Raw genomic sequence first — 17,588 nt, 5'->3', positions numbered from 1 at the left:
TGGACTTGCCCGGCCACATGCAATAAAGCGAGTTTTATATACACTCCCCAGATCTTTTTCTAACATTTTCTTATATAAATTTAAATATTTTACAAAAAAAGGCTTTTTCCTCCAAACATAGAAATTTGAGTGAAACATATATTCCCCACCTGTGAACTTGGTTCTTCACTAAAATATAAATGCTATCTGAAATCAAGGGTAAGTGTCTTTTGACCGCTGGAGATGACTGAAGTCTGAATTGCACCGTGGAGAAGGCACTTGTGTTTTCCGAGGTCTCCAGCCGAGTTATCTCATTGGGCACTCACAGAGTCGCTGTCCTCCGGAACCCGTGCCAAGGCCTCCGAGTGCCCAGTCACTGAGGCAGTTGGGGAAAAATGGTGAGTAAACTTGATTCTAAAATTATGGAAATAAAAAATAAAAACAGGATGGACCAGTTCTTAGTCTAGAATCAAACTACAAATGAAATCCAAAGTGTTCATTCATGAAGATTCAAACCTGTTTCATTCTCTCATAAATTATAAAATACAAAGGTGGCTATTTTAATGACAAAACTCAAACAGTACTGAAGGGGGTCTGTGTCAATGGACAAAAAGTCAGTCCCTCTGGGAGGGGCCCCAGGAGCAGCACCCGGGCCGGAAGGTGGCCTCCTACTGCTGGGCCAGAAGTGCTGTCCTGTTGGCCTTCATCTTCTCCAGCCGCTTGGCCAGGTGGCTGTTGGTCATCTCCATCTCCTCAATCTTGTCCAGTGCTGTTCGTAACTGCAGACAGGGAGAGCCGGGTCACTTCACATGGTCACACGTGAACCCCAGTGCCACCTGAGGACCCCCCCACCGTGCCCCCCGACCCAAGAACAGAAGTGCTGCCAGCTCGGCCTTGCACAGCACCCCGTGACCTCAGCTCTCTTCTGCCAGCTGGTGGTGCCCAGCAGGGACACTGAGCCTCAATCCCAGGAAGGGCAGCCAGCAGGTGGGGAGACAGACCAGCTCTACAACAGAAGGGAGACGTGTCCTTTCTCTTAGTTTCTAATTGACCAAAGCCTAAAAGTAAATGGCAGTCACTGTGCAGGTCAAAAACCAACACCGAAGAGGAAGAGCCTCCATTGCTATTCCCTTAAGACTTGGACCCAGGATTCAGTTCCTCAGGCAGCGAAGGATCTTTTCTTTGAGTACGCAACAGCAGGTACCTCTCGCTGTAGCTTCCTCTTCTCTGCCTTCAGTTCATCCTCCACCTTCTCGGCATTCTCCGCGGCAGTCTTATACCTCAGCACCTGGCCCTCGAGCCGGCTGATCTGTCAACAAGAGAACGCGAGCCTCTGCTAGTGAGCACTGGGAGCCCCTTTCTCGAAGCCGCACGGAAACACAGTGTCATTACAAATCCCAAGTCATCCCCTCACGGTGAGTCATAGGGCCTCTCAGAACCCAACAGCTATTTATAGATCAAGAAATGTCCCCGGAGAGGATTACAGCTGGAGAGTCATTACAGAGTCAATTTCCCATGTTAAGTTTATGATGAACATATTATTTAAGTGCCAAATTAACATTGCAGACAAGATTCACTAAATGGAAAAGCATTTGGACTTTCTGAAATGTGCAATAAGGGATTTTCAAACTACAGTCTTCCTAAAGTCTCTTGAAATAATCTGGAAAAAACAATTATACTACAGTCTTGTGCATTTTTACAACTAACAGAAGGCTGAAGTGTCCTGCCAGGTTTTCTCTGCTGGCTCTTCTACTTTAAGAGAGAGCTTTTATAGAGACCCCACTACAGAGACAGCCCAAGGAAGGCTGGGTACCCCTGGAATTGGCCACTCAGATGCAGGAAGTTGCAAAGGGAGTGTGAATCACTTGGTAGTGTGCTGAACAAGTACTTACACTCTGCTCCAATGTAGTTATATCCTGTTCTGCCTTTGAAAGCTTAAATTTATATTCACTAATTTGTCTATTGGCATCTCCTAGAAAAGAAGAGAATAGTGAATCACCTGTCAGAGAGCAGCTGTGACCTCAGGCAGTGACAACCTCTGCAGCCCAGGAGGGGACAGTACAGTGGAAGGAAACGAAGCACAAATGCCCACAGGGCGGCCACAGCACCTCCGCAGCCTGGGCTCCAGAACGGCTCTCCGGCCAGAAGCTCTAACACCTGATCCCAGCATCCCTTGGACCAGGGAGTTGGAAGAAAATGTGACTCTTTATGCCATGGTGGGGGGAGGCTGACCACTGAGCAGAGCCCTGTCAGTGCATCGGTGGCCCTCGCCAACTTTACGTGCTGCCCTTCCCCCAGGAGCCTCCAGTTTCCCTCACCTTCCTGCCTCCCAGGCTCCCTTCTGCTGCCATACCTCAAGGACCCTTCCTTCCCCGCCTCTGACTCATGTCCTCAGCATGCCTCTACTTAGTCTCCTGTAACTTCACCTCCCCTGTCATGTTTTTAATGGCTTTTCTAACATGATCATGCCTTCTAAACACTGTGTACATGAGGAGAGGGGCCCTGGCTCTGCCACCCTCAGTCTACCTCTGTATCTTGCCAAGGGCTTTGGGCATGTGCTTAATAAACATTTGCTCAAAGAAATGCTTTTCAGTAACGTTGTGATAATGTGATGGGTAGACTTCTAAATCATTAGTTGTATTTCTGACCTAAGAAGTCATTTAAAATAAGTTTGAAAATTCACTCCAGCAAACCAAATTTCACAAAAATCACCTGAAATGATTAAAGGGTAGGAATCATAAGGCCTATAGGAGATAAACCAAATCTAAGCTATCTAACTTAAGAACCTTTCTGCTTTTCCACATCACTGAGGTTATAACTAATATAATCTTCAGGCAGAGGTTCTTCTCACAGGTAGTTACTGTCACCTGGAAAGTAATGGGGCTATAAAACTGTCTCCCCAAAGGCCCCTCTGACAGTGACAGACAAGGGTTCCTACTGCTGGGCTCTAAAACAGAAGCTTCAGGATCTGGTTTCATCCCAGCCACTTACTATCACAATGTGCTGCTTCCTTCTCATGGCAAACCTCCCTTTCCTTCCTGTTTTCAAGAGTGTAAGTCCTTCATCTTTGCCATTTCGTGCTTGCCATGAAATTCCATTCGACCACACCATGCTTACATCCCTGGGCTTCCTTCGCTGGCCAGACCCAGTCTATCAGGTCCCACTGAGCCCACCTCGTTCTACAGTTCACTCTGGGTCCTTCACAGACACCAGCTCCATAATGCCCACCCGCCCTAGGAGCATTCACAGGTAAGGCGTGCCTGTTCTCCCTCAGTGTGACTTCTTTTGAATTTGCTGCTTTAGGCCAATCTCTTTCAAATCTACTCCTTGCCCTTCTTTAAGACTGTTGGCAGCCACTGTACTGGTCTAGCTGATCCTCACAGCCTCCCAGCTAGTCAGCCTGCCTTTCCTCATGCCCATCTTCATCTATCCTCCATGCCAAAACATTTCTAGAATATTCAATAAGAAGTGTCACAAGGGTCCCAACTGATCTCTAATTAAGGACATGATACTAACCTCAAAAGGCAGTATTAACAGTATTAATAAGCTTTAATCCAAGAAGCCTTTTCTATTTAGCCTAATGCAAAAATATTTAGATGAAAAGGCCATGGAATAACCAATATTTTAAAATAAGTTATCAGAAAAGCCACAATTCAAATTGAAAAAGTCTCCCCTCTCCACAAATGATACATTATCGAACTATCTAGGAATGGCTGCTGACCTCCCCCCACCATGGAGATTACATTACTGTGGACACAGGAGGCATTTTAAAACGGCATGGGGTCAAAAGTAGAAAGGAGAAAAACTGCATGAGGTAAACTGAACAGGCTTACTCTGGCCTTAAATTCTATCTATAAGGATTCATTTGGTTAATAAGAAAACTTCCAGCAAAGTTCTAAAACTGTTCAACATTAGTATGAGTTAGTTCCAAATATATCCTCCCACTATCCAAGAGAGATTCCACAAGAAAAATATCATTGGGAAAGGTGCTGCATGGGAGCTGACAGTTGACCCAGGTGTGGAAGAGGACAGCGCCAGGAGGACACTATTTCCAAAATGTCTCTAGAAATCACTGCACAGAGGGGTAAGAGCACTAACCCAGTCCTCTCTTACTCCATTCCCTGAAGTGCAGAGGCTGCCAGAAGGCTCTCCCCAGCCTGACCACTGAGATCAGGACTAAACTCTGGACTTGCTGAGGATTAAGCCATCTTTGTAACATGGCTCCCCAAGAGATGCACGTGTGAGACGGGCAGCCTCCCCACAGAGCGGTGCTGGCCTGGCCATGGTACCTACTCTGCATCTCGATGAACTGCAGGTCAGAACCATTGTGCAGCCCCGCCATGTCCGCTGCCGAGCCCTCACTCCGAGAGCACTTCTGCCGCTCCTCCTCCAGCTGCAGCTTCAGCCTTCGGATCTGAAGCGGAAAGAGAGGGCCGTCACAAGATCCACAGGACACAGCGGGTCCTCGGCCACACAAGTCATCCACCCAGAACCTGAGTGCCTACCACGGGGCCACGGGGCCAGATGCGCTAGCGACAAACTGGAAACATCAGAAGGAGTTAGCTCCAGGACCAGGTGTCCCAATCAAAACAGCCCTATTTGATGTTGTGTGTAGGCTGGTGGAACAGCAGATCTTTTCAGCGTTTTTCACTACTTTTATTCAATTCCGTTTTTAATAAAATTCCACAGGCATTTAGGTGTTTGTGTTTTGTCTTAAAATTGGGGTAAATATCCTAGGCTAAATACTTAGGAAACTTAAATGTTAAACATTGAATTCAATTAAATATTAAAATTAAATTTAATTAAGATATTAAGTATTAAATATGAACACTTAAATATTAGGTTAAGTATTTAAAAAACCTTCTGTATACAGAAACAGTTGGAAACGTATTTTTTAGTTTGGCTTCACAGTTGATCTACCTTATTTTACCCAAAATAAAGGATATTTATAGTAGCTTATTCATAGTAGCTCCAAACTGGAAATGATCCAAATGTCTATCAACAGGTGGCTGAACAAACTATGGCACATCTACCCAGCAAGAAAGGGGAAAGCACTACCGATAGGTGCAACACAGCTGAGTCTCAAAATAAGTACACTGTGTAGAAGATGCCAGACAAAGGAAGAGGACATACTATGTAATTCCAGTTATATAAACCTCACAAAATGGAAACTAATCCACAGTGACAGAAAGCAGATCAGTGGTTGCCTGGACAGGGGGAGAGAGGAAGGCTGAGGAAAGAAGGCTTACCAAGGGACACTGAAACTTTGGAGGGGTTATGAATATTTTCACCATTTTGATTGTGGTCATGGTTTCATGAGTATTGTTATGGGTTGACTTGTGTCCTTACAAAATTCATATCTTGAGGTTCTAACTCCCAGTACCTCAGGATGTAAACTCATTTGTAAACGGAGTCACTGAAGATGCATTTAGTTGAGCTGAGATGAAACCATGCTAGAATAGGGTAGGCCCCTGATCCAGTATGACTGGTGCCATACAGAGAGACAGGCACGTAGAGAGGGACGACGATGTGAAGACACAGAACGCTATCCACAAGCCAAGGAATGCCACAAACTGCCAGCAAAGTACCAGGAACCAGAGAGAAGTGTGGGACAGACAGCCCTTCACAGGCCTCAGAAGGCACGGCCACTGCTGTCACCCGACCGTGGGCACTTGCTAAATCTCCAAAACTGTGCAGACAGGACACCTCCATTCCTCTAAGCCACCCAGTCTGGGGTACTTTGTAGGGGCCGCCCTCAGAAACAAATACGGTAGGACATTTGTACACCTTAGGTATGAGCAGCTTATTCTATACCAGTTATACCTTAATAAAGCTACAGGGGTTTTAATTTATAAACTGAAGAAACTGAAAATGAATCAAATGCGAAGGGATTCAGGTTTGGGAACAGACAAGGCCCAGTGGAGACAGGAGCCTGCACACACGGAAAACAAGATCAGGTGAACAGACACGTACTGATGCTAAGGCCCCCGGTCCGGCCTCAATCCCCAGGATCCTGCCAGCAACACTGCTCCCTGGACGCAGAGGCCTGGGGGATGTCTCCCTGTAGAACTGTCTGCCTAGTCTAAGGTAAAGACCAACATACCCACATCAAAATTTCCCAACAAAACACCCACACATCAGCCTTACATATGCTCAAAGCCGCCTATCAGGGTTTTAGTCCCCGCCGGCCCTGAAATTTAGGGCCAAATAGCATTAGTCAGGAACTAAACTATGCAGATGGAAGGAAACAACAGAGAACAGTGACAAACTGTCAATATCCTCTGAGGTAAGTAAAAATATCTACATCTGGAAATGACTACAGAAACATAAAGCCAATGGAAGTTTTCAAAGATGAAGCTGAGAAAATCTTTTTAAAGTAGAGCAAAAGAGATCAAAAGGGATGGACAAACAGGAGAGAAACAAAAAAATTAAAGTGCTGATCCCAGAGGTCTACTGCCCCTTCCTTCAGAAATCAGAGCCATTTTTTCCCCGAATGCCTACAACTCTTACCAGCAGAGTTTGGGGAGCACTACAGCTCAGAACTACAAGGGGGGACTGCCTCTGTGACCAAGACAGAGCCTCCCCAGGCCACCTTTGCCCTTCATCATCAAGGGTCAAGGGTGAGTGTGATGCTCAGAGTTAAGGGGGCTTCCCTAGCTGGTACCCCATCAACAGTGGTCAAAGGGAAGCCTGGGCACTAGGACTAAGTGGGCCACATCCCCAGTGGGGAAAGGGTGAGCTCTGCACTGGGAGGAAACCCATGCTTCCCAGACACCTCCACCCTTTCAACATTTCCCTTGAGTGAACCAGGACTGGTTTTTCATTATCCCCAATGTCATTATGTCCATCGCAAAAACAGTCATACTCCTACACTCTTCCCCGAAGAGCTCTGTACAGCTGTCACCCCCATCTGCACCTTCTAACCCTTCCCAATGCCTAAGAGTCTGGATTACCATTTCCCCTCATCCTCAGTCTCTTCTCTGAGTGGTCCCTTTATCTAGTGCGTTAGCAGAAACCCAATCTCCCCTGAGAAGCCTGTTCATTCTGCAGACCTCTGGCCTGGTGATTTCTCCCAGAGCCCTCCTACCACTGGGCCTGAGAACAGAACACATGACCTGCTTTTTGTGCTGCTGCCCAACTATTCTCCATCGGTGCTCCCTAAAATCCCTACTTCCTTACCTCCTCCCCTCTGATTCCACATACCAACCACCCCTCATCACTGCCATCGCCCTACTCCTTCACCATTTAGCTCCTGATTTATGCTCCCTTAAGTATAGTCTGAGCAATTTAAAAATCCACCTACATAGAGAATTTCTCCTATGACCGATGGCAGTTTCTGGAACACCTCCTCTCCGAGGATCTTGCCATCAGTACTCTCCCATAGTCATATACTGGATTCTCCCACTTGATTAAGTGCAGTCCCTGCATGAGTCAGTCCCATTATCTTTTCTCCAACCTCTACTCCTGGTCTTTCCTGCTCCCTCTCTCAGGAACCCAAATCCCAGTCCTTCAATCCCACTGATATTTCCCATCTTTCCACTGGGTCTTGACATCTTCCTGGATTACCCATTAGCCTCATTACCCACTTCATCTCTGGGGTCATCATTATCAATACTCTCCTCCACATGCCCTCACCTCCTCTGCTCAATTACACTCCTGGGTAAAATCCAACTCCGCCCACCCACGCCTGCACCTATGGCCACTAAATGTGGCTAGAGAAACACATACAGTAAGTGCGGTCACACAAACTTCGAACATACCATATAACTTACATATTCATTCCGTCTATTGTTTATTGTCTGGTTTCCTCCTACTAGAATGTAAGATCTGTCTCCTAGTGCAGGGATTATTTAACTGAGTAGTTCATGGAAATATGCCAAATGCCGGGAATGGAGCCTGTTAAAGAGTGGCATCTCATTCAACATTCGAATGACTGAATAGGAGTTTCAAAAAGAAATAACAGATAATGGGAAGGGAGAAAAACAGTCAAAAAATTTTCCCAGGATTGAAGGATAGAAATTCTGAGAATTGACAGGGGCCCAAAACATGCAGACAACTCCAAACCACATCACTATGAAAACTCCAAACAGGAAGAAAGTATGATATAAGCCACTAAAGAAGGGAAGAAGTCACATACAAAAGATGAAAAATCAGAATGCCCTTGAAATCTTCAACATGTTGGCTTCCATACTGGAAGCCAGAAGACAATGAAGCAATTTCTTTAAAAAAAAAAAAAAAAAAGAAGAAGAAGAAGAAGAAGAAGGAAAAATTCCAAGAATTCTCTAACCAAACTGTAATCAAGTAATAGGGTAAAATGAAGATATTTTGAGGTCTCCTAAGTTATGAAAAATTTACAGCCTATATATCCTTTTCTCAGGAAGTTACTGGGGGATGTACCAAAAACAGAATGAATGAAAAAGGAGGAAGGCCTACAGCATTGCTAAAAGGGACGCCAACCTCAACCATAGGCAGAGGAAACCCTAGGCGGGGACAAAGGGCAGCCCCGCTGGGCGTGGAGGGAACAGGCCATGAAGTTCCGAGGGGGCCAGGTCAGACGTTCCAAGAACCAGCAAGCGGAACGGAGAGAATACTTGGTGCACTGCAAACTCTTAAGAGCAGATTCAACTACTGCTGCAGGCGCAGCAGCGACGCAAGTCATAAATACACAGGAAACCAAGCAGAGGAAAAGAAAAGCCGCAGTATTTACTCTGGGAGAGCTGGAGCTGTGACAAAGAGGGAAGGCAGCTCTGGAACGTTGCGGGGCTCCATGACAACTGCTTACGAGTCCCAGTAACACGCGCCGACGGGATGCACACTGTGCCTTTGCTGGGACAGGGGATGGGAAGGGTGTGCATGCTGCTGGGGACAGAAGGCTAGATGGTCCTCTTGCACAGAGGGATGTCAACAGACAGTGCCCAAAACAGAACCATCAAGAAGCAACATGAGCGTGTGGGAGAGAAATACACAAGAACAGTACACATGGAAAGAATCTGCTGAACCAATTAGCATGGTCAGGGTAAAGGTGAGGAGGCAGAGTAGGAAACTTCTGTCTTTACAAGAAGCTTCGCAGAGCTATTTAACTCCTTAAACTCCACATCTGGTAATTTTTTTAAAAGAACAGGAAACAACAAAAAGGTAAAATATGAATTTATCTTTTTGTCCTTCAAATCTTGAGTACTGATGTTTGAAATAAGCGCATCTTTTTCTTGTATACATTTTAATTTGCTAATGCTTTGCCATGTGATTTATTTAGTCCTTAAATTAACATTATCTTCCAGTGAGAAGAATGCCTTTACCTGTGATAGTAGCTCTTCCTTTTCTCCAGCAAGTTTTCGTAGCCTGACATCTAAAACAAATGGAAAAGGTTGTAAACTAAATTTGTGAGGATATAGTACAGAAACAATTAAAAATCATTCTTGAAATTCAGAAACAGCAAACATTATCTGATAACTTATAGCTCTCAATATCAAAAGAAATGAAGGCTTAAGTTCAGTGCTAAGGAAAAATACTTAATTATTCAACACATATTTCCATACAAAAAATGGCTATCAAGGCACTAAATACAACATTTGCTCCCAAGGGCAGTGACTTTCCACTGAAAGACAAACCAAAGTACAAAGATCACTTCCTTGTTTCAAAAATGTGCAAGCTTTCACCAGCAGACAGACAACTCGAATGCTGGGTACTCCCAGGTTTAAGCCTCACAGGAGCAAATAAAATCTGGGAGAGAAGACAAGGGATACAAGAGGGCCTGGGTGGGGAGGCTGGAACAGGGAAAATGGGAGGGCAATGCTGAAGAAGCAAAGGCCCACAGAGACTAGTGAGGGGAAATGGGGAAACTCCGAGTTGCAGGCAGTCAAGGGCTAATCTGAGGCGGCGGCAGGATTGCTAGGGCTCACTCCTGGCCTGGGGGTTGGGCTGCTGCTTCCCAAGCATGCCATTAAAACAAGGCCCTGGGACTGAGAGGGGCCAGAGATGAGTAAAAGCAGCAGTCAGCGCTGAGCAAGAGCCTCCCCCAATCAACTAGGGTCACGGCCGGCCGAATGTTAAGTGCTGGCTTCCCAGTACCTTCCCAACAAGCAGATGAAGCCCTGGGCTGCCCCCAGCCACACACTCTGCATTCTCTACAGCAGCTCCCACTGCCCCACCCACAGCCTCTGCCATATCAAAGTGATCTGTCTCTGCAATTCTGTGCATCAGAGAATGTGTTTACTAACTCTGAAAAGGTTCCAGTCCTCTAGAAAACCTACACATTATGAAAACAAAAGGAAAAAAAAGTGAGCTGGTGTTAGAGTATCTGTGCCACTTTCCTTCCTCTAGAGCTGAATTCTTAGTAGAGCCAATGGATGGGCATCTGCGTGGTTTCCTGGGAGAGGTGTTATTAAAGTCTCAAAGGCTTAAATTTAAGACGCTTAGATGTTAAGAGGCTCAAGAAGCCTTGCTCTAGAAAAAACACTCCTCTAAGATCTGACTTCTTGGTCACCTGTTTCTTGCCTTAAGAAATGCGGTTTTTGCCACCGCACCCTGGGATAAGTAACAAAGCATAAAACCAGATTCTCCAGGAAAAAGAAACTTAAAACACACTTGGGAAGTCCCCTACCAGCCCACTGGTTCCTTGGGATGCATATGCTGGATTATCTCTTCCCGGAAGGTTTGTATTTAAGTAAAAAAGCAATGTGTTTACACCAACAGTGCTTCCACCCAGAGGCTGTACAATGACCCAAATGCTGGTTTCCCAAGTTCAAGGATGCCTAAGATTCTGTGCCCAGATTTCTTCCTGTTAAGAATTTAGATAAACCTCAGATAGCCCTTGTGTTGTTTTTGTTTTCCAAGATGGGATATGAGTAAGTCTAAGAGGACAGTAAATCCAAGCCGACAGAGCAGCAGCCAGTGTCTTACCTAGTGGACCCTCTCCTGCAGACTCCAAGACCTGAGCAGCCTCCTGAGACACCACGGTGATGGCTCCCACCACTGGTTCATGATTGACATCCCCATTGGGAGTGCCATCAGGGATTATAACTAAGCCACGTTTCTGTGGAAAAGGAAAAAAGCCACCGTCACAAAACATGGCCCACACGGAAGCATTGTATACTCTGTGAGGTGACCCTGCGTCAATATGTCTGCAACAGGTAACACTGGGTTAGAACTAGTTACACGGAGTATAGGTCCGTAGAAGAAATGACTGAAACCTACCAAATCTGCACTGAAGAGTGAACACTGGGTTGTCTTCGGGCTGGGAAAGATAACAGGATGAAAGGAAGGAAGAATAAAGCAGTGAGGGACTTGAACTCCCGGCTAAAGCTAACGTACCTCTCCTGTCTTCACTGTCTCCTTCAGGTCAGTCAGCTCCTCTCTGAGCGTATCGCGCTCATTCCTAAGGCAGGCAATGTATTCTTTCTGTTTCTCTAGGGCCTGGTTTTAGACAGGGTAGCAAGGGAAAGAATGGCACAGAAAAAGAGCAAGTGAAAGAGGCAGCAGAGAGTACCTAATTCAAATAAACAAAGTTAAGGCCATAAAAGACAAGGGAGCAGTAAAGCTTGGAAACCAGCAGTTAGATAGGGGCGGAAATACAAAGTCATATGGACACACATCTGCACAGGAGGGTTTCAACAAAAACTGGTTAGTCGTGCGTCAATTCGCCAAAACATGCTTATCACATCAGGCAGGAGAACTGATCTTTCTTTTCCAGTCGATGGGAAAAAAAAAAAAAACAAACAGGAAAAGGAAGATGAAGACAGCAGTCATATTAAAATAAAGTGTTCCTTACTGATCTTACTACATTCTCATATGGTGACCAAAACAAACGACTACATTTTATGTTTAACTAAAACTGTTCATCAAGGATACAGTGAAATTTTTTTAATTAAGAAAATTAAAAATTTTTTAGTTAAAAAAGTTTTAATGGCCCTAGAAGAAAAAATAACCAATATATACAAGGTATTTTAATTAAATATTGTCTGTAATGATTGTTCTGCAAACAGTGTGGCAAAATATTCCTCAAATACCACTTAATTCAAAATAGCTCATCTCCAAAGGGATTCCCAAGGACCTGTTTTTTTGTTAATTTAGTTAAATACAATTAAGAATCTGGTTTCTGATACACCTTTCTAAATGGGAAAAAGAAAACACTGACAAATAAATACAGCCCACCTATGGAGTGCAGCAGAATATGGGTTTGGGGGTCAGGCTTTTGAGTCCCAGCACGTACTAACTTACCTAGGCCTCAGATTTCTCATCTGAAAACAGAAGGGACAACACGTACACAGTATAAGCACTGCTGCCATGCATGACTCCCAGGAAGGCCGAGGAAAAGCCCAGCACTTTCTTTCCACTTGGATCACCCCCACCACTGCCTGAATCACAACTGTCAGAGCTGAGGCCAACAGTGTAGAAGCAGGCACACGCCCAGGTCATCAGTGACAGAACGAATCTGTTCTATGTAAGACAATAACCCAGAATTCAAAACATACCCCAGGCAAGCAGCCCATGCAGATACCTGACAGCTGGTCTATTCTGAAAAAACCTTTCACTACATCAGCGTTCCTGTATTTAATATTTTCTGCCAATAGCCCCAACAGGCCAAGAAGTTAAACTACAGCAGGTACCTTTCCTCTCAGTTTATGGGGTTAGAAATGAGCCAATGGCTTCATTACTGACTGCTGAGTAGGTGGACAGTGTTCTAAATCATTCTAATCTTATGACAAGAGATGTTGGCAGCCACCAACCGTGCGGCTCCAACTGTACAACAGGCACTGCTACAGAGACATGTAATTTTGCCCTAATATATTGATATATATATAATTTCTCCCTTCTATATCCTGCACTTGTCTTATCCCCATTTCACAGATCAGAAAATTGAACCTCAGAGGTTTTATATATATACATTTTTTTTTTGGCCCAAAGTCGCAGTAAGTGCCAAAGCCATAAAGTAAATCTAGTTCTTTTTGGTTTCAAAGCCTTTGCATACTTTTTCTCTTTCACAGTCCCAAGAAGGCCACAATTATGTTTCCTTACTGTCATCCCAGATGCTGCTGGAAAAGAAGCCTCTAAGTAGCCCTACCCCATACGTACCCAAACTGCAACAACAATATCTAATTTCCTTTCAGCAATTTACATTCACACCATATGGCATGTCTTGAGTCTGCCTTCATATTAATCATTTAGGTATTTATCCTAATACTTCAAGCTACTATTACCACTCCATTGCATTAATAACAAATGTTAACCTCAGGACAAAAAAGCACAAGCAATACTTTCCCAACTGTTGGCAGACACTCGATATCCAGGGCTTGGATATTTGTGGGTTATTGGTATCTGCGTGCATAGTTACGCCATGCATCACCGCATACAACCAGGTCAGTGACCACTGCCACAACATGCTCTATATAACCACCACCACTAGATGCTCTTAGGAACAGACCAATCTTAAACTAGAAATTCTAGCAAATGCTAGTACATGCCATTGGTTTCTCTTCCTACGTGTTACAGCAATGGATTTTATCTTTACTTCGGGACTTAACTTTATTTTCCCATAATTATGGATGGGAAAATAAAATACATCCTTTAAGTTCTCCCATTTCACCACAAAGTTTGAAGGCTACTGAAATACCTTCTAATTGGAGCAAATGTATTCTCGCTGATCTGAAATCCTCTGTAGCACCTGAGCATAAAACTGCTACCCTGAATTTGCATTCAGTAATAGCTCTCACAGTAGACTTTTTTCCCCCACTTAGGATAAAAACTACATGCCTGTGGAGATCTAAATAATTCTTTACCCCTGACCTAACCTCAAATTCTAGTGTCAAGAAGCCTGAAAGATATGTATAACAAGATGAACTGTGGGGACCACATATTTCTCCATATAATTGCATGGGGCCAGAAATATCTTAGAATGGGATGGAGCCTCACACAGGGCTATCCAGATACACCAGTCCCATGTATGTGCTTATTCCACACATAGCCACCTGGAACTCGGAACCGCCTTAGGGCTACAAGCATGACCACAAGGATCGATGGAGGAAAACAAAGAAAACCAAACTCTAACATGAGAATAACAGCCATGTTCCTTTATTAAGTCACTAACTTTAAATCTTGAAAATGAAGCTAGAGACAAGTGATACATGAGGTAGTCACTAACTACATTGAAAATGTATCTTGTGCAAGTCGTGGGAGGACCACATTAGGATGATTATTAGAAAAACCGGAAACAAGTGTCAGTAATAGAACCCTTGTACAGTGCTGATGAGAATGGAAAATGGTACGGTTGCTGTGGAAGACAGTCTCACTACTCCTTAAAAAACTTAAACATACCATTACCATATTACACAGCAATTCTACTCCTGGCTATCAACCCAAAGTAAAGAAAGCAGGGCCACAAAGAGGTATCTGCAAACTCATGTGCACAGCAGCATTATCCACAAGAGCCAAAAGGTGGAAGCAAACTAAGTGTCTATCCATCACCCAATGAATGGATAAACAAAATGTGGTACATACATACAATGAACTATCATTCGGCCTTAAAAAGGAAGGCCATTCTGACACATGCCCCACCACAGATTAAAAAAAATTTTTTTTAAGTTTAGTTTTTTAAAAAAGCCAAAGGAACACATTATTATATATCATACAGAAAGAAGATAGCCACTTACTCATTCAATAATGCCATGAATATTTAAAAGTCAAATAATCTGTCTTAACTATGAGCACATCTTTTTGGTAGAAAATGAATTTTTGTTTTATTTTGAATAGCTATTTTATTGGACTGAGTGGTTTGGAGTTTTCCTACAGCTGATCCAAAATAATCGGTTTAAATACTAAGATAATTATACAAAATAGAAATCATGGACCTACAGATCTGTGCTACAGAAAATTATGTGAAGGTCCTAAAAGAAGACCATTCTAGATAGTGACCAGACTTACTAACCTTTACAAATTACCTACTTCGTGCCATACATTTTTTCACATCTCATTTTAAATTCCCCAAGTAAAAATGTAAATAAGTTTAGTAGCTCACAATCAGAATTTCAAAACTCTTAATAGTTATATTCCAGAAGGCTCTTCTAGCTTTTACAATTTTAGAAACTCAGTACTTAAATATTAAAAACTCTTAAGAAATAATTTTGTTTTCCATGTGTTTATTAATAAGAGGATGGGGGAGGTGGGCGCCTGGGTGGCTCAGTCAGTTAAACATCTGTCTTCCACTCAGGTCATCATCTGGGGTTCCTGGGATGCAGTGAGTAGGGCTCCCTGCTCAGCGGGGACTCTGTTTCTCCCTCTCCCTCTACCAACCCCCACCCAAGCTCGCACACTCTTGTTCTCTCAAATAAAAAAAGAAAATCTTAATTTAAAAAAAAAAGGGGGGGGGAGGCTATGTCCTTGGATGTATGAAAAGAACTGGATACAAGAACTCCCCCATCAACAATGAAGGTTATGACCCAGAGGGCTGTTCATCCAGGCATGTCTATCATAGGTGTTCTTGGGGATCTTTGCCAACTTTTCCCTATGCCACCTGACCTCAAGCAAAACAAAACTTTCTGTGTTCTCAAGACAAGGGCTTTCTTCCTTCTCTCTGCTTCCTCCACCATAGCCCTTCCCTGACAAGGTAAGCGTCTGGCAGCTATGGCTGTGTGGCACCCCCAGTGCAGAACAGAGCTCACAGCATGAGATGGGGCACATGTCAAGGGTGACAAGGGATGAACTGGTGGGAATTTTTCCAGCCTCCATACGCTTGGAATCTATCTAAAGGGCTTAGCAAAAAACCACTGAAGACTTTCCTTCTCTGGGTACCACCCCCCCTTGCTTTGGGGAGTCATGGGTTATAATTAGAGATGACGTCATGGTTTGGCAACTGTGGCAAATCTTACATTCCTATCCACTTCCGTAACTAAATTGATGTTAATCTCTTCCTATTTTATTCACCAAGGATTTATGGGATGCTAATTACTTGTCCTCCACCCCCCACTCACTGTTCTCTTGCTTCTCATCCAAAATTCTTGCAATGTAAGGATATCAGGTTACCCACAGAGTTTGAATTAAATGCCTGTGGCTGCTTCTGGATGAGAATCCTGGGGAAATAAACTTCCCTAGAAAGTTCCTACTTTGTAGGTTTCACAAGCCCAGAGTCCTGCTAGCAAGAAGAGTTATTTGCAGAAATACTACCACGTTTTTCCCTAGAAGTTTTTTTCTGTCTTCTGCTTATTCCCATTTCAGTGTATAAATGCTCAAAAATAACCAAAAGGACAGATTTTTAGGAATCTCTAAGTTAAATTATATTGGTCTATTCCTCATCAATGAGCTTCAGACCAAAGCCCAATTTCATTTCATACCCTAATATTTTTATCTTTCCAAAGGAGTGTCTCCTGGAGGTCAAACACCTCTTTTGTCACGGTGTCTATTTTCTGCTGCATTCGTTGATTCTCCTGCAGAGGAAGTGGGGAGAGAAGTAATAAAAGAACAGAAAGAAAAAACAGAGGGGGTCAGAGGGAGGAAAACAGAACAAAAAGTAAAGCTGATAAAGAAACTTAACAAAGGGAGAAAGAAAGCTGTGCTGAACAGGAAAAGAGCTGCTTGCAAAGGAGAAGATGACATCCAGTGTCTTGGCGACAGGACTCCTGCTGGCTTGCCACAAGGGAAGTGGGAAGAACTACTGGGAGCACAGCCCTGTGGCAGCAAGCCAGTTAGGGCTTCTGTGTACAAGCAACTCCACGTATGTGCTCTTCCTCTGATAACTGCCTTTTTTCCAAAGATGGAGCAACTTACATTTCTAGAGAGGGAAATTTTGCTTATGAGAGAGCAAGCTATAGTTTTAAACTTTATTTTCTTAAGTAGAACTAAAAAATAAAAAACATCTCAACTTAATCATTTCAAATTTGTTAGTAGAACCTACCACAGCAAGAATATCATGAATTCGAAGGAACAGTCGTATTTTTAGTTCAGTTCAGTTTTTTAGAAAAACTAGAATTCAGCATGTAGCCATTCTTAAGCAACTATTCTCCTTAGGCAACGAGATTCAATTTATACACTTGAATATTAACAGATTTTCTTTTAAGAATTATTGGTAAATTACCATCTCCTACGTTTCCTACATACACATTTCTTATCTACTTTACCATGAAAGACCAAAAAGCATTATTTTCTCATATTCAATGTTTTCCAGTTATACATACACAGGGGTATTAACATCTAAGAGACGTTACTTCTAAACACAGAAACTCCTAAAACTAACGTCTTTAAAGTTCGTACATACAGCACCCTCGGCTTTCTTTAAAGAAACCACAGTGACAAGTTATAGGAATCAAGCATTGCAATTCCTCTTAAGCACTATCATCAAATTAAAAGCTAAAACACTTAACCAATTCTAATTTAAGGTACTGAATTTGAGAAGCAGCTGGCAAAGCAGCTTTATTATTCTTCTGAAATCAAAAGTGGGGAAAAGTATATCTCTTAACTAGAAAAAGAAATCGCAAGCGGTTGGAATATAGACACAAAAAACACAAAAGGACAAAAAAGGAGAGGAATTCACATTATTTTTAAATACCAAGAGGACACAAAACTTAGATAATATGCTTCATGACAAAAATGGAAAAACGAGGACAACTAACTTCACATGTAAT

At 43.3% G+C, this 17,588-nt stretch overlaps 1 protein-coding gene across 3 annotated transcripts in view; it reads right to left on the bottom strand.

Annotated features, from left to right (window-relative positions):
- Positions 1-478: 478 nt before the first annotated feature.
- The window catches only part of LRRFIP2 (LRR binding FLII interacting protein 2), a 106,296-nt gene continuing 89,186 nt past the window's right edge, over positions 479-17,588 (bottom strand). For 2 of the 3 annotated variants that reach the window (XM_080807398.1, XM_080807397.1), the window contains 6 exons: positions 10,879-11,011; positions 9,276-9,325; positions 4,273-4,393; positions 1,872-1,951; positions 1,184-1,288; positions 479-758 (listed from right to left, as the gene is read on the bottom strand). In XM_080807398.1, coding sequence (XP_080663524.1) covers positions 648-758; positions 1,184-1,288; positions 1,872-1,951; positions 4,273-4,393; positions 9,276-9,325; positions 10,879-11,011 — 600 coding nt within the window. In that variant the 3' untranslated portion in view covers positions 479-647. Of the gene's footprint in view, positions 759-1,183; positions 1,289-1,871; positions 1,952-4,272; positions 4,394-9,275; positions 9,326-10,878; positions 11,012-11,289; positions 11,392-16,301; positions 16,395-17,588 lie in introns of all 3 variants that reach the window. The other variant, XM_080807396.1, reaches the window with a different exon arrangement.

This window comes from Martes martes (genome assembly GCF_963455335.1).
Source record: "Martes martes genome assembly, chromosome: 1".
NCBI classification, from domain to species: domain Eukaryota; kingdom Metazoa; phylum Chordata; class Mammalia; order Carnivora; family Mustelidae; genus Martes; species Martes martes.
This window is presented reverse-complemented; position numbering and strand designations above follow the sequence as displayed.